Below are 25,750 nucleotides of genomic sequence, written 5' to 3'. Positions count from 1 at the left end.
ATTTCAATTTTAGAGAAATATTGCTTATGTTAAAAGTTACAAGCGCCTAAGTATCCATATTTTAGACCTAAAAACTTTCTTGAGTACTTTCATTTTTTTCATACACTTTTCAGAACATTATGGAGAACTCTCAGGCATGCAGGTTTCCTCACGATGTTTTCCTTCACTGCTGAAGCAAAGCGAAATTATTCTTGAATTGTATAGAAACGATACTTTTTATGTAGATAGAGAAAATATAACTTTACTCACAATGTTAGTGGTATTTTGACGAATCATAAGCACTTGTAAAAGTTTACTTGATTAAGAATATATTCTATTCTTTTGAAAGACTAAGACACAACTTTTGATACCAAACAAACGTGTATAGTACTAGATTTATGAGCGAAGTAAGCGCGATAGTTTTCTTTAATTTTATCGAAACGACTCTTGCATATTTTTTCATTTTACTCACCCACCGAGGGTTCTACACCTTGAAAAAGAAAAATAAAATCTCAAAACCAAATCTTTTTTATTGAGGATCGCAAAACTAAGTTTATTGTTGATCAAAAAAAAACTGTTTTAGAGACTTTGTTTTATTTTCCCTGAAGGAAATATCTCTAAAAATGATTTAAATACGTATTTTTGTATTATGAAGTTTCCATTTGTTCATTTCCCATCAAAACACAATTAATTAAAAGTCTTAATGAAAAGATAAATTGAATTCGACAGTTTTAATGATGTTCGGCATAAAGACCTTCGTCCATTATACAACCGATTTTATTAAAACCCCATACTTTTATAGTGATATTTACTATTAATGTGAAAGTTTGTCTGTCTATCTGTTATCTTTTACGGTCCATGGGGTTAACCAATTTTTATGAAATTGGGTACAGAAATAACTTGTATCACGGAGACAGGCATAGATACTGATTCTGAACACGACTAGCATTCGCATCCTCTTCTTACTAATGTGATATGAAAAGGACAGACACAGTTTGACAGTGTTAAATTTAATTTAGGGCTGTCAAACCTCATGACTTTCGTAAACCTATTGTGTAAATATGTAGCGTGCACTAAAAAATGTATTTAAGTGTGAAATTCATGTTTCAGTTATGGCACAGTTCAAATAAGAATATGAGCTTCATATGACGTAATTATTTCGAAATTACAGACAGACATTTCAATTTTATTTATTAGTATCGATTGATTGGGCTAACTTTGAACCACGGGAGTCTAGTCTGTTATTAGTTATATTTATTTCTGCAAGTTATACTTAGCTTCAAAGTTCAATCCCACAAATAGTTAGGCTATTGTCAGAGTAGGGGTACTTATTATCTAATGGGCGGCGAACTTTAGTTGACGTGGAAACAATTTTGTCAGCTCAAACGCGCAAATACGGTCAGCAGAAGACTTCTATTTGAAATTTAAATGCGAAAACGTTTAAAAGTGTTTCGAAACACATGAAACGTTTTTAGTTTTTTACTCTTTGTACTTTTCGATTACTCGCAGTGGAAAAGCAACCACTCGCTATTTGGGGAAGGCGTTTAGAGCAATTTATATTTTTGTCAAGTTACTGGATCATTTGGTTGAAATAATAATACATTTGATTAGGTACAACTGCTAAGTTTTTTGCTAATTGAAGTAATTTTTCTCAGAAGAATCTGCTTTTTGAATTTGTTGAAGAGATTTGACATAAAATGACAATCATTTTGCTGTGGTTTTACATGGTTCTCTAATTATCTTAATTATATCTTAGGTTAGATACTTGCAAAATTTAAAACTAAAATAAATTAAGTTTACAATAATTAAAAAATAAGGTCTAAAATATGTATAAAGGAAAGAAATTGTGTTTGAATGCCTCGAAAATACTAATTTTACTTAACATGGTAAGGCAAAATGGAGAGACCTAGGCAAAAGGATCTTCAAGTCGCCAAAGACGCAAATGGTTAGACGATATAAGGGGGTGGACAGGGCTTAGTTTTTCAGTCATTTATCAAAATCGCTTGAGCCATTCAGTAGTTACGAGTGGACATAGGCACGGACATATATACATACAGGTCAAACACATAACCCTCATTTGGGCTTTGCTGCAGTCGGCTAAAAAATAGAATCCGAAACGATGCCGTGTAGAGACCAAAGGAGTATAAGGTTTAATGAAAGCTGCCATACCCCTTCCAGGTTAGCCCGCTTCCATCTTAGACTGCATCATCACTTACCACCAGGTGAGATTGCAGTCAAGGGTTAACTACTACTAACTTGTTGGTGAAATAAATGAAAAAAAAAAAAAAAAAGAGTCCATCTTCTCTTAGGCGTATCAACTCAACGACTCCCAGTCGGTAGTGTTTCTATTTTTGCCTCGCTCTTTGAGTGGCGGTACATTTAGAATTCATACGTAGCTTTGTTACAAAGGTTCTGTACAAAAAATGCATATTGTACCGACGGCAGTCATCGTTGCTTGTACAAGTGGCTGGGTACTTTGTGACCCAGTATTTTTCCGGCTTTTGACCAAAGCTTTTATAGCTTGAAACTTTATTCGCTATGATATGCGAAGCGTTGCCACGTGGAAAACACGTTTATACAATAGACTAGAAAATAGAATAGAAAAACTGGTGAAGGACGAGTCAGACTCGCGCACTGAGGGTTCCGTACTCGGGTATTTTTTCCAACATTTTGCACGATAAATCAAAAACATAAATGATACATAAAAATAAATAAAAATCTGTTTTAAAATGTTTTAGCCCTTTCATATGATACCCCACTTGGTATAGTTATCTTACTTTGAAAATTGAAACACATTTTAATTTTTTTTAAATGATGATGTAACCACATTTCACGGTTTTCAGATTTATTCCTGTACTTGAGCTATAAGACCTACCTACCTACCTTTCATGATTCTAGGTCAACGGGAAGTACCCTATAGGTTTCTTGACAGACACGACAGACAGACAGACAACAAAGCGATCCTATAAGGGTTTCGTTTTTCCTCTTGAGGTACGGAACCCTAAAAACTGGTAAAGGACGAATCGGACTCGCACACGAAGGGTTCCGTACATAGTTATTAAGATTATATTTTGGGTTCGTAAAATATTTTTGTTCCGAGCTAGAAATTGCAATAAACCGTGAAAGAAAAACTTATAAAATATTCGTTTGTTTTACAAATTTACATTATGAATGAATGAATGAATATACTTTTATTGTACACCACAAAATTAGTACAGAAAAACACATACAAAGCTCAACAAAATATACGTACAATTTGGCGGCCTTATCGCTACCTAGCGATCTCTTCCAGGCAACCAAACTTACATTATACTTAGCTTACAAATCTTTAATTATAAATCGTTGTTTTCTGTATTTGTTGTATAAATAAACTACATGATATACCGAAATCTCATATTATTAACTGGGTTGATTTTTGATATAGCCCACGTCACAAAAATGGTCTAAAACGAAATAAATAAAAACTGCCATATCCTTTTAGTTAGTCCGCTTCCATCTAAGACTGTATCTGCACTTATCACTAGGTGAGATTACCAAGTTAACTCTATCTGAATTAAAAAAAGATTTAATTTTCCTCAAACAACAGGCATAAAGCCTCAAAATTCAAATCCCTCAGAAACAGGCTCATCACAAAATCCGCGCACTCATTTTGGCGCCAAAATTCCGTGAACACAAAACGTTGTCACTTCCACCAACGGCATTACGAAACTGCTGAATGAAACAAGCAAAAACATTTCCTTAGAGTTGCGAAAATGCATGTTGAATTAAACATGTTGGCAACTCTTCCAAATATGTAACAACTAGTCCCCAAAATACAGGAAATAAATACAACCCGAATACAGCTCTTTCAAACTTATATTTTAACTCAAGAACAAACATACATACTTAATATTATAAATGCGAAAGTATGTCTGTCTGTCTGTCTGTTAGTTTTTGACGGCCCAACAGTTTAACCGTAGTCCGTGACCTCAAGTTTCTTTCTTTCTTTCTTTCTTTCTTAACCCTGACGAAATTTTGTACAGAGTTAGCTTACAGTAACGAGTAAATCCGCAGAAGAACAAAAGCGACCAACATAGCTCAAAGGGTTAGCAAGCTGAAGTGGCAATGGGCAGGTCATGTCTGTCGTAGAACCGACGGCCGATGGAGCAGACGTGTTCTGGAGTGGAGACCGCGTATGGGTAAGCGCAGTGTGGGACGACCTCCAGCCCGCTGGACCGATGACCTGAAGAAGGTGGCTGGGAGCGGGTGGATGAAGAAGGCGGAGGACCGTGTTTGGTGGCGCGCTCTTGGAAAGGCCTATGTCCAGCTGTGGAATAAGTCTAGCATACAGGCTGATGGAATGGAATGGAAATTACTTACATTATGCAGAAGCGAGTTCTTTTTGTTTTGACGTTAACATCAATATGGAGAATGGCTCTTTTTATTTTCCACTTCACGCCGCGTCGCCGATAGCGAGCCGTCAAATAAATTCCAATCGACGCAAATACTGCGAAAGACGGTAAAATGGGGGACACAGTGGGAGCAGTAACATTATAAATTTTTTATTAAGGAAAACAATTTGTGAAGGACAAACAACTTTTGAATTGGATTTAATTTTAGGAAAGCGCAAACGCTGAGCACCTGTAGCCTGTATAAGATTATATATAATACAAGATGATGCCCGCGACTTCGTCCGTGTGGATTGAGGTTTTAAAAAACTCTTTGATTTCGCAGGATAAAAAGTAGCCTATGTCCTTCCACGGGGTGTAAGCAAACTTTGTACCAAATTTCATTGAAATTGGTTAAACTGTTGAGCCGTGAAAAGCTAGTAGACAGACAGACAGACACACTTTCGCATTCATAATATTAGTATGGATATTTAGAGAATTCGGCGGCTGTCTCGGTGCGTCCGGTATGTTTGCGGAAAACTGTGCTTCCGTTACAAGTAGGTTAAAGAAAAGACCCAATATTATCTTGAAGGTCATAGCAGACAGACAGGACAGCACATTCAAAGCTTACTAGATGTTTGTTTTAGTTTGTAAGTATATTAATTAAATTAACTAATATAAAATAAGTTTGTCAGTGTTACTAACACAATTATGGCACCATTATTTTTTATTTAGATTTACTAACATTGGTTAAGACTGTTACTAACATTAATATTGTTGACCCATAACTGCCCCCTAGTTTAAGACCAGCGAAGTCAAAGTTTTCAAACAAAACTATGAAAAGCAAAGTGCAGATAAAATAAAACAGTTATTGTATCTATAACAAACAAATAATATAAAATTTTATGCAAAACATTCTGCGCTGTAAATAAAATACCAGAAGCTGACAATATGTCTCCAGAGGAAAAATAATCAAATATTTAAACGCTGAAAAATTTAAAACCTAAGCTCCAAAGTCGCCAGAACACGTAAACATTTGGTTATAGCTTGTAATACGGTAGTGAATTTATTTCCTTTTGCCTCTGTGTGTTGGTGGCAAATATGTTTAGATTTCCCAAGCGAATTCGTTTACGAAATTCGCCAATTCGAAAATGTATGCTTGGTTGAACGTATGATTGACGACTTTCTTAACACAGTAGTAAGTCCTTTTGACTTATGATTTGGAGTTCCTGGGTTCAATTCTCAATAGAAGCAATTTAGAAATTAATAGTTTTTAAAATGGCTAAGGTAATGGTTACTTTCTACCCTACTGGGAAAGATGCATTCCGGTATGATGTCACAAAGCGATTAGGGATATGCGTAAGAAAAAAACTCCTTACAGCTAAGCCTACCTCCATCTTAGACTGCATCAGTACTACCACCAAGAGAGATCGCATTTTTAAGGGACAACTATCCCTACACAGGGCAACCTTAGGTGGGGGTGTAAATTGCTTTTTAACTAATAAAGCTGTGCTTGCAAACGTAAATTATGATACGAATAGGCAAATTATTCTGTTGTCCAAGTTTCCTGCCACATAATTTATAACCAACTTAAATATTATCTTCAAATCAAGAGTGAATGGGCATTGTCTGAATGTACTCGAACCTAATCAAAGCTTTTTACTAAGCAAGATTTATCAAGCGAAAGCTATCTTGCAATAAAATTAAAAAACGTTTTAAATCATCAATTTTTTTTACCGATCTTGTGTTGCCATAGTATTTATCTATCTTGTCATTGAATAAAATAATTCGCGCTCGGTGTGGCGTCAGCTTTTTTATTATCAAACCGTTAAGGCGGAAATAGACGTGGCTGCTATTTACTTGACACTACATTTATTAAAAGTTCTCTCTACTTTACTGCGAGTGCTCTACATTTTACACTAGTTATTTATTTAACAGGGCTCTCTCCGTCACTTACTCCATACAATCGTAGTCCCAATTTCATTTGAATATTAAGCAATCAAAATCCATGAAATTTTGCAGACATATTCTAGAAACTAATATCTGTGCCTGTGGTGTTTTAGATTTTTCTAAAAATACGTAGTTTTAAAATTACAGGGGCTCAAAGATTTACATGTGAATTTTTAAGACCGCGTAACTTTGAAACCGAATATTTTAACGGAAATCTGGAAAACCACAGGCATAGATATTAGTTCCCGGAACGTTTGTACAAAATTCCATTGAGTATGATGGGTTAGTATTCCAATGAGAGACGAACTACGTTTGTATGGAACGAGTGACGGAGAGACCCCTCTTAAGCACTTATAATGGACTAAGAGGGTGTGAGGGACAGACCCTGCGTTATTTCATAAAAGCTGGGAAGGGAAAGAAAAGCCAAAATACTTATGTCGACATAAATTTTTAGAGCTGAAAAATTCATTATAGAGCTCTAATAAAACTTTTCGATTTTTAGAGTTCCGTACTTCAAAAGGAAAAACCTTTATAGGCAGAGGAACCTTTATAGGATCACTTTTTGTCTATCTGTCTGTCCGTCTGTCGTGTCTGTCAAGAAAACTAGGGTACTTCCCGTTGACCTAGAGTCATGAAAGGTAGGTAGGTAGGTCTTTTAGCACAAGTAAAGGAATAAATCCAAAAACCGTGAATTTGTGGTTACATCACAAAAAATCAAGATGTGTTCATGAGCAAATAAAAAAAATTAGTATTTTCAATTTTTGAAAGTAAGATAACTATACCAAATAGGGTATCATATGAAAGGGCTTTACATTCTAAAACAGATTTTTATTTGTTTTTATTAAACCCCGACCCAAAAAGAGGGGTATTATAAGTTTGACGTGTGTATGTCTGTGGCATCGTAGCTCCTAAACTAATGCACCGATTTTAATTTAGTTTATTTTGTTTGAAAGGTGGCTTGATTGAGAGTGTTCTTAGCTATAATTCAAGAAAATCGGTTCAGGCGTTTGAAAGTCAGCTCTTTTCTAGTTACTGTAACTTTCACTTGTCGGGCGTGTTATAAATTTTTAATTTACACTTGTGTATAATTTTTTTTGGAAAAATACCCGAGTACGGAACCCTCGGTGCGTGAGTCCGACTCGCATTTGGCCGGTTTTATTCCCAACTAGCTGATACCCGCGACTTCGTTCGCGTTGATGTAGGTTTTTTAAATTCCCGTGGGAACTCTTTGATTTTCGGGATAAAAAGTAGCCTATGTGCTAATCCACGATATAATCTATCTCCATTCTAAATTTCAGCCCAATCCGTCCAGTAGTTTTTGATTGAAGGAGTAACAAACATACACACACACATACAAACTTTCTCCTTTATAATATTAGTGTGACATATTTGTCGACAGAAAATTTTAGAGCTGAAAAATTCATTATAGAGCTGGAAACTTCGATTCCTCGATTTATAAGAACGGCAAGTTTCACTGCAACAAGTGTAAATTAAAAATTTATAACACCCCCGACAAGTAAACTATTCCGCGCCTACTATCTAAAGTATCTGAGATTTCCAAAACATCATTTTCAAATAAATAATTGTGTATTTAGGCAACGTCCATCTTGACAGCTTGACATAATTGTCAATTGACATAATATTATGAACCTAACGGTTATCTAACCTTCTTTTCTACAAGAAAACTAGAAAAGAGCTGATAACTCTTAAACGGCTGAACCATTTTTTTTGGATTATAGCTAAGAACACTCTCGATCAAGCCACCTTTCAAACAAAAAAAACTAAATTAAAATCGGTTCATTCGTTTAGGCGCTACGATGCCACAGACAGATACACAGATACACAGACACACAGATACACAGATACACACGTCAAACTTATAACACCCCTCTTTTTGGGTCGGGGGTTAAAAAATAACTTCTATTAAATCACAATCGACCTGTGAGACGACAGTGCGCCGCGCAAAAACAAAAGGTGATCTAACAACGTATTGAAACTTTGAGAGTATTGTTCGATTGAAAAGGGAAGTTTTTTAATTGACAAACTTTCAGCAATTCGTCTAATTCCCCCTTTGCAGAGACTCAGAGGGTTGCCTACTGATTTTGATGGAAGAATTATTTTATGAACAAAATTGAAATAATCACACTAATATTATAAAGGCGAAAGTTTGTGTGTATATTGTGTGTGTATGTTTGTTACTCCTTCACGCAAAAACTACTGGACGGATTCTAAGATGGAAGCGCGTTAACCTGGAAGGGGTACGGCAGTTTTTATTGAACCCATACTCCTTTGATTTCTACACGGCATCGTACCGAAACGCTAAACGCACTCCTTTGCCGGTAGGGTGGTAACTAGCCACGGCCAAAGCCTTCCGCCAGACTGGGCCAGAGAAAATTATAACAATTATAAATTCCCAAATTGCCCCTGTCAGGATTCGAACCCGGGACCTGGCACTTATATCTAAGCCCACAGCACTTCAACCATATCTATGTAACAAGATAAAGTTGAAAACTAAAACCAGATTACGATCGTCTTAATAAACGCTGAAATATTATAGTAAAATTATTTTTCTGTCGCTTGGTTTATTTTAATGTTGTAGTACATTTATATTTATAAACTCAGAATTTTCTTCTCTTTCATTTGACACCCCACTCGATACAATAGCAAAAAACTTTGGAGACCCCCACTTTTTTTCATGTTAGGTCAATTTTTTTCGTATAAAATGTAGCCTATGTCACCCGGACTTTTACGATGAATCGATTGATACCTCATTTAACAAAATCGGCCCAGTAGTTTAGGCACTACCACAGAAATCCAAGGGCGCTACGGTGGAACACACATAATCTGGATACAAACATACACACATACATACATACATAGACTGCTAAAATCATAACTCTTCCTTTTGGCTTTGCCGCAGTCGGGTAAAAAATCAGATCAATCCGTTGCGCGTTGCTCCGTTGCGTTGTGATTGAAGGACAAACCAACAGACCCATAAACAAACACACTTTCGCATTTATAATATGGGTAGTGATTGACGCAGAGATTGAGTAGGTGAGTTTGAGTTTGACTTTGAGCTATACGGAACCCTAACAACCTAGTGACATACCAAGCTTAAAATAAAATGTTCATCGCAATATTTCAAAGGAGATTGGCGAATTCCATAGAGTTTCAGACCCAAACTAACGGAACCGTGAGCCTCAAGCCCACGTTCACGAATCAAACTTCTCATGCTTGTTGTAGTAAACCAGTCTAACAAAAAACTTCATCAAAGTCTATCAAATAAAGTTGGGAGAAAAAAGATATTCACTTGTATTGCCATGTAACGGTTATTTATAATGTGTGCTTGTGAATAACTACATTTTTGATCGCCATCTTTTAAAAGTATCAGGCTTACACAGAAAAATACTCTGAAAAATATTATTAAAATTAAATAATTTCTGAATCTGAACGGTTTTCAAAAATGCTGGGTCCAAATTCGCCGACCTCCTTGGTGAAAAGTTGAAAATTGGCAAACGAAGCAATACGCTCGGGAAATCTAAGCGCATTTACCGAAACAGTCAGTACGCTAAAGGAAATACAATTGAGCTCCTATGCATGACAGTGTTACACGTGATAAAATATTTTTGATACTAGCTGTTGCTCGCGACTTAGTCAGCGAGGATTTAGGTGTTTCAAATCCCGTGGGAACTATTTAATCTTCGGGGATAAAAGTTGCCTATTTCAATTTCCGAGACGCAAGCTACTTCTGTACCTTTTGAATAAATCGGTTTGGGCTCTTAAGAATCCCATGAGAACTCTTTAATTCAGGATAAAAAGTAGCCTATGTCCGTCCCCGGGATGTAAGTTAACTCTGTGCCAAATTTTATCAAAATCGGTTCTGTTAGGCCATGAAAAGCTAACAGACAGACAGGCAGACACACTTTCGCATTTATATTATATTTTTACTTTTATTTATATTATAGTATAGACTGACAGACAGACAACAAAGTAATCCTATAAGGGTTCCGTTTTTCCTTTTGAGGTAAGGAACCCTAAGACTTTCGCATTTATAATATTAGTATCGGACTTCGTCTGTGATGGCGTTTGCTGGCGCACGTGCTGTGCTTGTTTGGAGTGTTTTTTTTTTTGCTAAGAGTGGCTGGTTTTTGTGTTAGTTGATGTTTTTTGGTGGTGGAACTGACTGGGAAGCGCTCTAAAGGGGCGCCGCGCGTATGTCGGCGGGCGCCGGCACAGACGGAGTCGATACTTGTATAGATTCAATAACTTGAAAATAAAACTACAAACTTGACATTGGCTAATCAGAGTAAAGCCAGATTTAAAGAAAAAAAAAAAATATTAGTATCGACTATCGAAGTATGGATGTTTTTCTCTGTCCTTTTTACAGACTAAGGGAATTCCATCTTCTTCATCAATGTTTCATAATGACCACTTTTGCTGGAGGCGTTTGAAAAAAATATAAGGCCCTCAACACACGTCCGACACGTGCCGAGCGCGGCCTGGAAATAATTTAGAATGATTACCGTCGGACGTGACGCCACGGACGGCCACTGACCTGAAAGACGAACATGTATACAGTGTAAATACATACAGTAAGACAACGCCATTGATCTTCGTGGAGGGGGGTGTTACCACAGTAGATAATATAAGGAAAGACTATTTTGATGCCTTTTATCCCGTGGTAAATGATGACCACAACGTCTCTTTTATATTATAGACTAGTTGATGCCCACGACTTAGTCCTTGTGGATTTAGTTTTTTTTAATCCAGTGGGAACTCTTTAATTTCCCGGGATAAAAATTTATTCATCTCAATTTCTGGGACGCAAGCTACCTCTGTGCCAAATTTCATATAAGAGTCACAGAGATTTTCATATCTGGGCTTTTAAGAACCTCGTAAGAACTTTTTGATTTTCCTGGATAAAGTAGTCCCCGGGGTGTAAGCTAACTTTGTTCCAAATTTCATCAAAATCAGCTGAACTGTTGGGTTGGTAGGTAGCATAGCTTCAAGCTAGCAAATATGTGGAATCCAGTGGTAGAATTATGCAAACCAGGACAACATCGTACGACATCCAAAGTTAATAGAATCCATAGTGGAAAAGTGCATGCATGCATGTTGCACCGTACAGATTTGGCTAGTTTAGCGGATTATAGCAAGTTAAGCTAGTTCCTTGTAGACTATTATAGTCTTTGTTTAGGCTGTGGCACATTTCAATTATGTGCGTGCTTATGGGGTGAAATGTGCCCCATAGGTTTCGATGTTCGTGGGGCACACTTATTATGATATTAATATGGCGTGTAGACAAATATAATTAATTTACAAGGATTATTGGAGGACATCACACCACGAATAGCTATTGACCTGTTGGAATAAACATATTTTCAAGAACGTATTAATTTGTTAAGTAAATATACGTCATAATATCAGAGTTGCGGATAATGAAAATGATTTCCATTTTGAATTTCAAGATGGCGGACTTGTTTTTTACCCGACTACGACAAAGCTAAAAGGAAGGGTTATGATTTTAGCAGTATATGTATGTAGGTTTGTATTTATGTGTCTTCTACCGTAGCTCCTTAACTATTGTGCCGATTTTGATAAATGAAGTGAGGAGGTTATTATGATCCGGGTGGCATACGCTACATTCTATACGAAAAAATCAACCTGATGGATCCAAGAAAGACGGGGTCTCCAAATAATTTTTTTGCTATTGTATCGAGTGGGATATCAAATGAAAGAGGAAAAAATTCTGAGTTCATAAATAAAATAAACACAATTTTACTAATCTTTCGCTATCTATCAGAAGTTCGCGGATAATAAGTCAGGTTTTAGTGCTGTTTAACTTCATTTTGTTTTCTGTGGCACCAAAAGGCAAACGGAACCCTTATAGGATCACTTTGTTGTCTGTCTGTCTGTTTGTATTTCCATCGTGTCTGTCAAGTAACTTATAGGGTACTTCCCCTTGACCTAGAACAATAAAATTTGGCAGGTAGGTAGGTCTTATAGCACAAATACTGGAATAAATCTGAAAACCACGAATTTGTGGTTACACCATTAAAAAAAATTAAAATGTGTTTCAATTTTCATAGTAAGATAACTATACCAAGTGGGGTATCATATGAAAGGGCTTTACTTTTACATTCTAAAACAGATTTTTATTTATTTTTATGTATAATTGTTTTTGATTTATCGTGCAAAATGTTGGAAAAAATACCCGAGTACGGAACCCTCAGTGCGCGAGTCTGACTCGCACTTGGCCGGTTTTTTTAATAAGTTGTACGTTCTAGACGATAGGTATAGTCAACCTATTTGTTATCTGTGACACGTTTAGAAATTCCGCATCTCACAGTCGTTAAGATAGCGGTTTATTGTGGACGGGTGAGTTTTTATGGGCGCCGTTCATTTTGAATAGAAATCGTCCAGATATCATAGCCTAGGAATTATGTCGTACGATAGCAGTTCAGTTGTTAGTTTATATGAGTTGTGTCTGTGATATTTTTAGTGACACTTAACTAACCTACATTCAATCACTACTCATATTATATTATGCAAAGTATGTTTGTCTGTGTGCTTGTCCTTCAATCATGTCACAATACAGCAACGAATCGATGTGATTTGGTGATTTGCATGGGTATAGTCAAAGACTTGGACGTAAGCTACATTTTATCCCGGAAAGTCAAAGAGTTCCCACAGGATTTTAAGAAACCTAAATCTAAAACTTAAAACGCACAGCGAATAAAAATTGCGCGATTTTTTTTCGCATTTCTGTAACACTTGCAATCATAATATATGGAGATGGCACTGCGATTTAAAATTATTTCTCTTTATAGTCGTATTCCTTCATTGCTGAGGGTCGTGACTCCTTTCCATTAATCACATAATTGAAGGAGTTATCTTGGGATAATAATGCGGTGGGTTCCCAGATCCTTTCGCATACAACTCACTAAGAGAACGAAATTCCGATTCTTAGGTTTTTACAGTTATTATCAGATGTTAGATATAATAACTGGGGTCGACGGTTTAACGTGCTCTCCGAGGCACTGAGGTAACGAAAAGGCCAAATACGGACTTTCAAAGTCGGTCACCCATCCAGTTATCGACTTAGGTCAACGTTGCTTAACAATTGTAATCGATTGATATGCGTTGTCACTAGGCCACAACGTCTCCTCATTTAAAATTCGCGCGTAAAAATCGCTGATTTGACACAAATTCCGGTATTAAATTCGCGCGATCATTTTGTGCAGTATTAGGTTGTATGGCGCTCACCGAATTTGCAGTGCGGTCAGGTGAAATTCCGTACGCGGAAATTAAATCGCGCGAATAAAGTTCGCGAGAATAAAAATCGCTGTGTGGACTAGGCCTTAGACAATTTTTAATAACTTACCAAAATTTATTTTAAAAATTAAAAATCGTAAAGTAATTTCACCTGACGCGATGTAACTTTGATATTCCATTACTCAGCAACTCTAATGCTCGAAGTTTTAATTACTTCTTTTCCAGCCGGGAGGTAATTCGTTTCACTTTTAATTACTTTTAGAGAAATTTTAACTGACTGATATTAATTTTCAAATAGTTATACGGTAGCTACGATAAATATGAATCCAGCGGCTTTTTGCGACTCTTTTGATGTCGTTTGTCCACTTAGTAGGTCTTCGAACGCTGCGCTTTCCATGCGGGGTCGCGATTCTATCACCTTGGGACCCCAACGTCTATCGGTTTTTTGGGTTCCGTACCTCAAAAGGAAAAACGTAACCCTTATAGAATCACTTTGTTGTCTGTCTGTCTGTCTGTATGTCTGTCTTTCTGTATGTCTGACTGCCTATTCGTCTGCCCGTCTGATTTCAGTGTACATAGGTAGAAAAACAGTAGTTAAAAAGTAAGTAAGTTTAAAAGAAGTAGCCTATGTTACACCCTGGTCAATCCTCTACTTGTCTGTGAAAATCCCGTCAAAATCGGTTCAGCCGTTCCGAAGATGAGCCCGTTCAAAGAGACAGACAGACAGACAGTGAGACAGACAAAAACTTTAAAAACGTGTGATTCAGTTATGGTACGTTCAAATAACCATAATATATGAGCTTAATATGCGGTAGTTATTTCGAAATTACAGACAAACACTTCAATTTTATTTATTAGTAAGTATAGATAACGTATCAATCTGTTGAAACCCACAAGCCCAAGCTTGCTTAACAGGGCTCTCTCCGTCACTCGTTGAGGTTGTTATTCTAGTTTCTAGAATATGTCTGCAAAATTTCATGGACTTTGGTTGCTTAATACTCAAATGAAATTGGAACTACGATTGTATGAAACGAGTGACGGAGAGAACCCTCTTAATAGTGTCATACAGAACGAGTTGATTCCAATAAACAAATGATACTTACTCAAATATTCTAACCATCATCAATAAATTTCTCAGCCAGTTTCCAGACCGTACAACATGAACTATTTCGGCGAGGGACCGTAAATTTGGAAATGCTGCTAACTACATAAGTTTCGCCTATTGGGGCGCGGGCGGGACGACACCGAACTATTCCAAACTGTGAACTCTAAATATGCTTTGACCGAGGTGACCCTGATTTTTTAAAATGCCAACTATAACAAACTTTTTCACTGCCGCAGTTCACTTATTTTCAGTTTTTAACCGACTTCAAAAATGGAGGAGGTTCTCAATTCGTCGGAATCTTTTTATTTTTATTTTTTATGTTTGTTCCCCGATTACTCGAAAACGTCTGGACCGATTTCCGTCTGGCCGAGTTTCTTGCTGGTTCTTCTCGGTAGGAAAGGCATTCCGAACCAGTGGTAGATGCTCTTGACGATTTAAAAGTACTTGTAAAAGTCTAATTGAATAAAAATATTTAGAATTTAAATTTGAATTTGGTTTTTTTTTTTGTTTGAACGGGTATACTTCCCAGGTGGTTCCATTTAAATTTGGTGAAGATCTGATGAATATCTTCGAAGATAGATGATGGAACACCTCAACGGATAAGAGTAAATTGCTCGCGATCAGTGTATTCGTTTAGTAAACAGTAGGTTTTTAACCAAGCATAGCGTATTTTAATACAGGGTCCACAAAATCTGTCCAATAGTGTTTGCGTGAAAGAGAAACAAACAAACACACACACACACACACACACCCACACACAAACTTTCACGTTTATTATAATTAGTGTGCAAAGTGTGATACTATTAATATCCTTGGATTCCACGTTGAGGTGGGTTACTTCATTGTGGATATAATATGATTCAAAAATCTCGCGGGAATCATCGAATTTTTACGGAATAAAATGTAGCCTATGAAGTAATCCAATCCAAGGCATAATCTGTCTTCGTTCCTTTCAGCCAAATCCACCCAGTACCTAGTGTTTGGGTGAAAAACACATAAACATACACATACCCTCACAAACACACACACAAACTTTCGCTTTTATGATAAAGTCAAAGTCAAAGTCAAAATCATTTATTCAAAGTAGGTACAATTGTACTCCTTTTGATGGTCGAAATTGTTAAACTTGTACGATATAGTGGTGATAATACTTAAAACTAAAGCTACGAGGGTTCCAAACGCGCCCAAGTCTGAGAAGAGCCCACAACAAACTATTTGAGAGATATTTGTGTGCATAGTGTGTGGTAATACTATTAATTTCCTAGGATTCCACGCTGGAGTGGGCTCTCCATTTGTGGAATGGAGGAAATATCGAATTGTTTGTTATGATTTATTGTAGGGCGCCCGTCTCAGGCTGTCAGTTGCATGTCGGCGCGGGAATTGGGGCGTATGGAAGTTACTATACATACTTTGTCCACGGAAAGAAGTTAGAATAGCGCTCCTTAGTACCGTACCTTAGTACCGTAGTCTTATACAAAATAATACTACTAATATTATAAACGCGAAAGTTTGTATGTATGAATGGATGTTTGTTACTCTTTCACGCAAAAACTACGGGACGGATTTGGCTGAAATCTGGAATGGAGATAGATTAAAACATAGGCTACTTTTTATCCCGGAAAACCTATGAGTTCCCACTGGATTTTCAAAAACCTATATCCACAGGAACGAAGTCGCGGGCATCAGCTAGTATCCAATAAAAATCACAAACATGTTTTCAGAAACCATTCGAAATTCAATTTAAAAATGTTTTCAAAAACATTCAAAATTCAATTCGAAAACATAGTTTCGTTTGTGATTAGTTAGTGACTCAAAATTGCTAACGCCCACTGAGTTTTTTGTCTCTGTCATTTGTATGAGATTACGCAACAGAGAGGTCCCTGTACTAACTTCTTTCCGTGGATAAAGTACAGTTAAATATTGTTTAATACAATACATCTGTTCCGTTCGCTTTCTTCACGTGCTCAGTGATTGATGGCGTGGCCGCTCGGTCACTCAGAAATACGATTTCTAAACGAAATACCATTTCCAAGCAAAATACGAGTAGGTACTTACCTACTTACGAAATAATTTTTCTTTCACGACTTGAAATAGGAAAAGATTGCGTGTGAAAAAAGAAAAATTCGTACAATAGGTACTACTTACCTATTTACTTGGGGAATTAAATTGGTAGATTTTACCAGCGACCGACCAATCCGGGTATCTTTAAAACAAGAGTGAATAGGCACCTTCTAGGTAAACGCGTCCCATCTTAGACCACAATATCATCACTTTCTATCAGGTGTGATGTGGTCAAACGCTTACCTATAGTGAATAAAAAAAAAGCGACATGAATTTTAAGTTTGATTTTAATTTTTTAAACTTGAAAACACTCATTTCTGAACCGACGGTTTTTAGGGTTACGTATCCGAAAGGTGTCAATGGAACTCTATTACAAAGCCTCCACTGTCCATCTGTCTGTCCATCTATACACTCTATATATATAAACCCTGAAAATATTATACTTCTTTTTGGAGCAGTCTGAGTGTAAAAAATACATGCGAAGCCAAATAGAAAGAACGAATGCGTAACAAATGAGTTCTCACGGTCAAATATCATATCAAAAGTTCAATTTTAGTTCTTATTTTAAGGGTGATACTTTTGACATGACAGTTGACCCATAGAGTAACAAGTGTAAATTAAAAATTTATAACACCTGAAGCAATTTTTTTAGATTATAGCTAAGAACACTCTCGATCAAGCCACCTTTCAAACAAAAAAAACTAAATTAAAATCGGTTCATACGTTTAGGCGCTACGATGCCACAGACAGATACACAGATACACAGATACACAGATACACAGATACACAGATACACAGATACACAGATACACAGATACACAGATACACAGATACACAGATACACAGACACACAGATACACAGATACACACGTCAAACTTATAACACCCCTCTTTTTGGGTCGGGGGTTAAAAATGGCGCGTGAGAAGTCATATTGTACGGACTATAATTATTAATTAATAGGGTCGTTGTTTAATGAAGTGTATAATTAAATCATTAAAAGATACCATTTTATCATTTTCAATGGATGCTGAGTTACAACCTTTTTCATTGGCTAAAATCGTAACGCCACATAATTTAGATTCATGGGTTAAGCGCCAACAAGTGTAGTTTAAAAATTTATAACACCCCCGACAAGTGAAGGTTACAGTAATAAGAAAAGAGCTGATAACTTTCAAACGGCTGAGCCGATTTTCTTGGATTATAGCTAAGAACACTCTCGATCAAGCCACCTTTCAAACAAAAGAAACTAAATTAAAATCGGTTCATTAGTTTAGGAGCTACGATGCCACAGACAGATACACACGTCAAACTTATAACATCCCTCTTTTGGGTCGGGGGTTAAAAAGAGGGCATTTCTTGTTCACTATGAATATGATTGTAACTCAAAATCGCTAAAAAGTGACTTACGATGTTTTTCCTTGCAGGTGTCGTAAAATACTAAGGTTTAAGGCCTTAGCGATACTTCAAGCATGGCGCTTTCTATCACGCGCTGAATGACTCTGATCTCCGAAAATACATTAAACGCCGGAGTGTAATACGAATTCCACCAATGAGCCCCGCTGTGCAAACTTCAGATATATTAAAATAACTTTTCACCGCAACGCATTAAGAGGGGTCTCTCCGTCACTCGCTCCATACAAACGTAGTTCGTCTCTCATTGGAATAGGTACTAACCAATCATACTCAATGGAATTTTGTAGAAACGTTCCAGGTACTAATATCTATGCCTGTGGTTTTCCAGATTTGCGTTAAAATATTCGGTTTCAAAGTTACGCGGTTTTAAAAATTCACATACAAATCTTTGAGCCCCTGTAATTTTAAAACTACATATTTTTAGAAAAATCGACATTAATCAATCAATAGACATTTTTTATTTTTTTATTTTTTTAAAAGAATATTAGCCATTTTTACCATGACTAACATACCCCTTTCCCCTCCAGCTAAGGAGGGAGTGGGTACGACAATAATGCAACGGGTGGGGTTTGAACCGCCGACCTTTCGGAATTCAGTCCTCTTCTATAACCGTTGAGCTATTGAGGCTTTGGTTGATTAATATTCAAATGAAATTGGTACTACGATTGTATGGAGTAAGTGACGGAGAGAGCCCTGTTAACGCTCGCGCCAAACCCAATAATAATATCGGATTTAACTCGTCGAACATTATGCACTCATGTACCTACTCGACGAATTCCCTCGTAAAGATAATAATAATAAATGTATTACATTGTATCTGGATATTTGGCCTATATACAGTTTAAAGCAAGCGGTACTGATTCTGAACACAACTAAGTTTTTAACCCCCGACCCAAAAAGAGGGGTGTTATAAGTTTGACGTGTGTATCTGTGTATCTATGTATCTGTGTATCAGTGTATCTGTCTGTGACATCGTAGCTCCTAAACTAATGAACCGATTTTAATTTAGTTTTTTTGTTTGAAAGGTAGCTTGATCGAGAGTGTTCTTAGCTATAATCCAAGAAAATCGGTTCAGCCGTTTGAAAGTTATCAGCTCTTTTCTAGTTACTGTAACCTTCACTTGTCGGGGGTGTTATAAATTTTTAATTTACACTTGTAGGTTGAGTTATTGAGATCTATATCTAGAGCGTTTGCTTAGACTTAAGACACTGTTAAAACGAGACAGCGTTCCTGCCCGCGAAATTCAACTATTCTCACAGATTAGTCGATACTTTAATTAATTTCTTAAACTGGACCTTTTCAAGTAAAGATTTTATATAAACCTGTGAGGATGATACTGCCACTGTCGGAATCAGAATGCCATAAGCCTACGTTGTCGTATTAGTTTACAAATTGTGAAAAACCAAATTAAATTTGAATTTCGCGGGCAAGCCGGTCTCATGCCCCTTGCTTGAGCAAAGCTGATAAAGTACGCTCTAATCTCTATAGATCTCAGCCGTAGAGTCCTTTTTCTCCTCCTAACTCTCCTTCTTTAATTCTTTAACTCTCTTCTTACTAATGTAATATGAAAAGGACAGATACGGTTTGACCGTTTTAAATATAATTTAGAACTGTCAAATCTTGTGTTGTCTCTCGTCCGCGAGACGCAGGTTCGAATCCTGTCGGTTCCACAATTTTTCATAGTTTGTACGGTCGGCCTCAGAATTCGAGTAGCAATTCCGTGAAACTATTGCATCAAAAACCTGTCGCACGTATGATCTTTTGTCTATAAACACGCCACACACCTGTTGGTGTACCAAAAATAGTAGATAAATAATAATAAAACGCATGTATACATAACCGTGCCACACGAATATGATCATTAAGATGCTACACGACTTATGGCCTTTGACTGTACTTAATTTTTTTTTAAAGAGATGTTTCCTTTGTTGCAGGCGGTAGATTACCTCAAAAAACGGACTCCTGCGCGCGCCGCGCTTATGATCGCGGCAGTGTGGCTCATGAGTGCTCTAGTGTGTATACCGCCTTTACTGGGCTGGCGGGTGTCGCGGCCGCCCGAGCAGTTCCCACAATGCAAGGTAAATAGTAGAGATAGACCAGTTTTTTTTTTTAATTTTTATGGTTCCGTAACTCGAAAGGAAAAACGGAACCCTTATAGGATCACTGTCTGTCTGTCAAATAACCTATAGGGTACTTCCCTTCAAACTCAAACTCAAAATCATTTTATAATCGCGACAGTGTGGCATATGAGTGCTCTAGTGTGTATACCGCCTTTACTTGGCTGGCGGGTGTCGCGGCCGCCCGAGCAGTTCCCACAATGCAAGGTAAATAGTAGAGGTAGACCATTTTTTTTAATTTTTATGGTTCCGTAACTCGAAAGGAAAAACGGAACCCTTATAGGATCACTGTCTGTCTGTCAAATAACCTATAGGGTACTTCCCTTCAAACTCAAACTCATTTTATAATCGCGGTAGTGTGGCTCATGAGTGCTCTAGTGTGTATACCGCCTTTACTTGGCTGGCGGGTGTCGCGGCCGCCCGAGCAGTTCCCACAATGCAAGGTAAATAGTAGAGATAGACCAGTTTTTTTTTAATTTTTATGGTTCCGTAACTCGAAAGGAAAAACGGAACCCTTGTAGGATCACTGTCTGTCTGTCAAATAACCTATAGGGTACTTCCCTTCAAACTCAAAATCATTTTATAATCTCGGTAGTGTGGCTCATGAGTGCTCTAGTGTGTATACCGCCTTTACTGGGCTGGCGGGAGTCGCGGCCGCCCGAGCAGTTCCCACAATGCAAGGTAAATAGTAGAGATAGACCAGTTTTTTTTTTAATTTTTAGGGTTCCGTACCTCAAAAGGAAAAATGAAACCCTTATAGGATCACTTTGTTGTCTGTCTATGTCTATCTGTCTGTCTGTCCATCTGTCGTGTCTGTCAAGAAAACTTATAGGGTACTTCCCGTAGACCTAGAATCATGAAATTTGGCAAGTAGGTAGAACTTATAGCACAAGTAAAGGAAAAAATCCGAAAACTGTGAATTTTTAATGACTCAATATCTTGATCTGAGCTCAGAGAAAATATATTGTCATATTTTTTGATGCTAACTCTATGAGCAAGTTTTGATGCAAAAATTTGAACTCACAGCTCAGAATAGGTACATTAACATCTGAACTCTACCTAACATGTTAATTTTGAACCATTTTATGCAAAGGAGCAACGTTTATCACAGCAGAAATAGTTAAACTGTTAACTAGGCAATTATACCTCAAGGTAAATACGTCCTGAATAATCTAAATACTTATTCCCCCCACCCCCACCCGGGGGATTGAGATAAGTTTATTATGTATGTAACTAATTTCACACCGTCAAGTTTTGCATCGTTGTTTGCACGAGGCTGCTAGGGGTGTACTTTGGCCGTATTATTATATTTATCGATAAATAATAATATAACAGTACTTTAGTATTAGGAGTGATAGATTACTGGTTAAGAGGTAGATCTCCGAAGTATTTGGGGATTCAATTCCAGGCGCGTGACTCTAACTTTTCCGAGTTATGTAAGTTATCAGCAATTAAATATCGCTTGCTTTAACGTTGAACGAAAACACAATGCGTAAACCTGTTTTAAAACAAATTTCAACTCTCTACTTATTACGGCTCATGAGATGCCCGCTGACGAACAGACAGATAATCGGACAGATGGATGGACAGCGGACTGCGGAGGCTTAGTAATAGGCTCTTTTTAGCACTCCTTGGGTACAGAATCGTATAAATGAAGCATAGATTTACTATCGATATTATGTAATTTAACTATCTGATGTTTATCACACTAATATTATAAAGGCGAAAGTTTGTGGCTATGTGTGTGTGTGTGTGTGTGTGTGTACGTTTGTTACTTCTTCACGCAAAAACTACTGGACGAATTGGCCTGAAATTTAGAATGGAGATAGATTATATTTTGGATTAGCACATAGGCTACTTTTTATCCCGAAAAATCAAAGAGTTCCCACGGGATTTTTAAAAACCTACATCCACGCGAAGTAAGTCGCGGGCATCAGCTAGTTATTATATGATTTAATATCGATATTTATTTATCGATATAATTAAACTTTCCCTCCCTAAACACAATATAACAACTCAACAACTCACAAACTTCATAAACTTGTGGGATTATAACGAGACAGTGTCCCAATTATACATTTTAATATGTATTTATACAATTATACACTTCATTAAACAACGACCCTATCCTTAATTACTTCTTGCATTTACAAATAAGAAGGTAATAAGTATTATGATTCTACCTAACTGGATTTTGTAACTGAATAATGATTATTTAATTATTTTTATTATTAGCGAGGTATTGTGGCTTAGAAGCTGTGATAGCCTAGTGGTTAGAACGTCCGGCTCCTAACCGGAAGTCGGGGGTTCGATCCCGGGCACGTACCTCTAACTTTTCAGTTATGTGCGATATAAGCAATTAAATATCACTTGCTTTAACGGTGAAGAAAAACATCGTGAGGAAACCTGCATGCCTCAGAGTTCTCCATGTTCTTAAAGGTGTGTGAAATCTGCGAATCCGCATTGGGCCAGCGTGGCAGACTATGGCCCTTCTCATTCCAAGACGAGACCCGTACTCAGTAGTGTGCGGCAATAGGTTGAATTGATGGAGACTTAAAGAAGAAAGCTTAAAAGAAGAAGAAGTAGGTTGTAGTGTAGCAGCCATGCAGCGTATGATAGATAACTGATAAATAAAAATACTGCTACATATTATCACTTGTATTACTTGGGCTGTATTTACAATATGTGCCTTGGTTACAATTAAAACTGTGGTAGAAAAACGAGGGCCGGAGCTTGATGCTAGACCGAAGTGTTTCGGTCTTGATGATCTGAAGTGAATTGGTTGAATGCGCTGCCCGGAGGCCAGCAAGATATTTTAAATCGTTCCTAATTCAAATTGTGTTCTCTAACTGACAGCTGCAAAGTGGGTTGCTTGCTTCGCAGCTGCCGGTCTTAAAAGAGGCTGCATGCCTCTACAGTAGTACGAACCCGCACTAAGTGATCTCGCGAACAGCACCTGCACCAGAGCCTGACATCCCAAACATCGTAGCAATTCTTTTCTGTGATTAATTATAACATCCATTACCAAGACATTATGGGATGGTTGGAAAAAGGTATTTTGAAGGCACCCACAAGCTATAGCTTCTTGTACCTACTATAAGGGGTTTTTTTTTTGTTGACGCTGGGGAATGCATTTACGCATCCCCCCCGGAAGCTAGCCAGCCGGCCGTGAGGCAGCCAGCCAGCTGAGGGAGGGTATGTGGGACTCGCCGGCCGAGAGGCGACCGGAATACCCACTAAACCCCAGCGGCGCTACTGCGCGTCGCCTGGCGACTGGGTCACGGGAACGCCGAAGCAAACAACCGCTACCCAGCCAGCGACGTCTGCCGAGGCAGACCCTCCACCGGGGACCTGCTCGGTCCCCACCACCGCACCTCCGGGACGCACCAACAAAGTACGTCCCTCGACCTTGGGACGCGCACGTCGTCCGCGTCCCATCCTCCGCTTCGTCCACTGTGCCCTCTGCTAGTCAGAGGGACACGCGGAGAAACCTCCCCCCCTGCCAGGTCATTAGCCATAGCCAACAATATCTCCGAAGAGAAATTATTAGCCATGTTACCGGGGCGCACCGGCCCGAACACTGCTCTTCCCCTCGGACGCATCCAAAAGGGACCAGCAGCATCCAGGCACACTGGGAGGTTACCTGGCTGGCGCCCCTATAAGGGTTCCTTTCTAGAGTCACGGAACCCTGTAAACTTTATAGGGTTCCTTTACAGTATAAAGTAAGTATAGAACCTACAAAAATTTGCTACGAAATATATAATGCTCCATCCAGACAGATACCTACAATAGGAATATTTTATTCTATACACGTAACAAAGAATTGAGTCCCGTTGAATTTTTAAGAGCGTAATGCGTAATCCGGAGCATTGTCGTCACATGAGTAAATATACCTACCTACCTACTAGAGATGGATTGTTTCAAAGGTAGCATATGAATAAAACATTTGCAAAAAAAAAACCGTGTTAAAAACCACAAACACTAAAGAGTTAAAAATAATTTAATTTATTACGGAATGTATAATGTATACAAGAGTTAATTTGGTTCTATAATAACATACTTTGGAGCCGGTGCCAATTAGCAGCATGAACAGTCTACTCTTCAAATTGTTTGTTACAAATTAAAAATTTATAACACCCCCGACAAGTGAAGGTTACAGTAACTAGAAAAGAGCTGAAAACTTTCAAACGGGTTAATCGATTTTCTTGGATTATAGCTGAGAACACTCTCGATCAAGACACCTTTCAAACAAAAAAAATAAATTAAAATCGGTTTATTAGTTTAGGAGCTACGATGCCACAGACAGATTACCAACTGTGATTTTTGTGGCGCTGAATGTAACAAAAACTCTCTGTATATTTTTTAATGTCAATAATAATAATAAAAAAAAAAGATACACACGTCAAACTTATAACAACCCTCTTTTTGGGTCAGGGTTTAAAAATAATAATATCACCAAATGGAAATGATTTTAAAGTAGCAATAATATTCATCTCAGCTATTTGCTACCTGCAGCTATACGTACATCACTTTGCCTTTGTGTGTGGCATACATTACCTTCTCTTGTTACTACCTATTATTTTGCTTCCATCATTGTACTTTCTGTTCAACATTTTGCACGGATGTATGTATCTATTTACCTATTTTTTATTAACCGACTTCAAAAAGGAGGTTCTCAATTCGTCGGAATCTTTTTTTTTTGAAAATTTGTTTAACCAATTGATATGAAATTTAGTACAGAGGTAGCTTACGTCCCGGAATTTGATGAAGGCAACTTTCTATCCTGGAAGAGTAGAGTTCCCACGGAATTTTTAAATACAAACAGACAGAGACGGATAGACAACAAAATGATCCTATAAGGGTTCCTTTTTCCTTTTGAAGTAAGTATCCTGGTAAAAAGTGGTATTTCTTGTCCGATACGGAACCCTTCGTGTGCAAGTCCGACTCGAACCTTGATTTATCATTTACATTACCTTCGATTGTATTCAAACGCTTTTTTACGAGCATACTAAAAAAAGTCTAACAAAATTATAAGTAGCGTTATAGCACTATGAAAGTGTATTTACCCTTTTACAACGCCGCTAACGAAGTTTGAGCGAACATAAAATCCCCGGATTAAAATATTCGTCACGCTTTGCCCCGGACGGTACGTCCCACCACAAGGCGCGCAAATTATTCATAAAAATGAGGTTTTAAAAAACTGGCCAAGTGAGAGTCTGATACGCATACGAAGGGTTCCGTACTATGGTTCAACCAATAACACTTTTGGACTAATTTTTTTGTAGGAGTCATGTGCTGTTACAATGTCCACTTCAGTTATTACTATGTACTGCAATGCGTAAATAATAAAATAATAATGTTATTTTATTTTTTGTTCTTTCTGTGTTTCTGTTATTTTTTCTGTTGTTTTTGTTATTGCTGTTATTTTTGAACATTTTTTAAAAATAGGGTAAAATGTGCAAAATAAATAAATGAGAGAAAT

At 37.5% G+C, this 25,750-nt stretch overlaps 1 protein-coding gene and 1 long non-coding RNA gene across 2 annotated transcripts in view; both read left to right on the top strand.

Annotated features, from left to right (window-relative positions):
* The window catches only part of LOC123877738 (alpha-2A adrenergic receptor), a 369,354-nt gene that overhangs the window by 155,767 nt on the left and 187,837 nt on the right, over positions 1–25,750 (top strand). The window contains exon 3 of the mRNA XM_045924600.1: positions 20,086–20,229. Within this exon, the coding sequence (XP_045780556.1) occupies positions 20,086–20,229 (144 nt within the window). The remainder of the gene's footprint in view (positions 1–20,085; positions 20,230–25,750) is intronic.
* Positions 2,141–3,550, top strand: LOC123877753. The gene is made up of 2 exons (XR_006798671.1): positions 2,141–2,201; positions 3,504–3,550. It is a non-coding gene; the product is annotated as an uncharacterized LOC123877753 (long non-coding RNA).

This window comes from Maniola jurtina, chromosome 24 (assembly GCF_905333055.1).
Source record: "Maniola jurtina chromosome 24, ilManJurt1.1, whole genome shotgun sequence".
Lineage (NCBI taxonomy): Eukaryota > Metazoa > Arthropoda > Insecta > Lepidoptera > Nymphalidae > Maniola > Maniola jurtina.
Note: the sequence above shows the minus strand (reverse complement) of the source record. Positions and strands in the feature narration are given on the sequence as shown.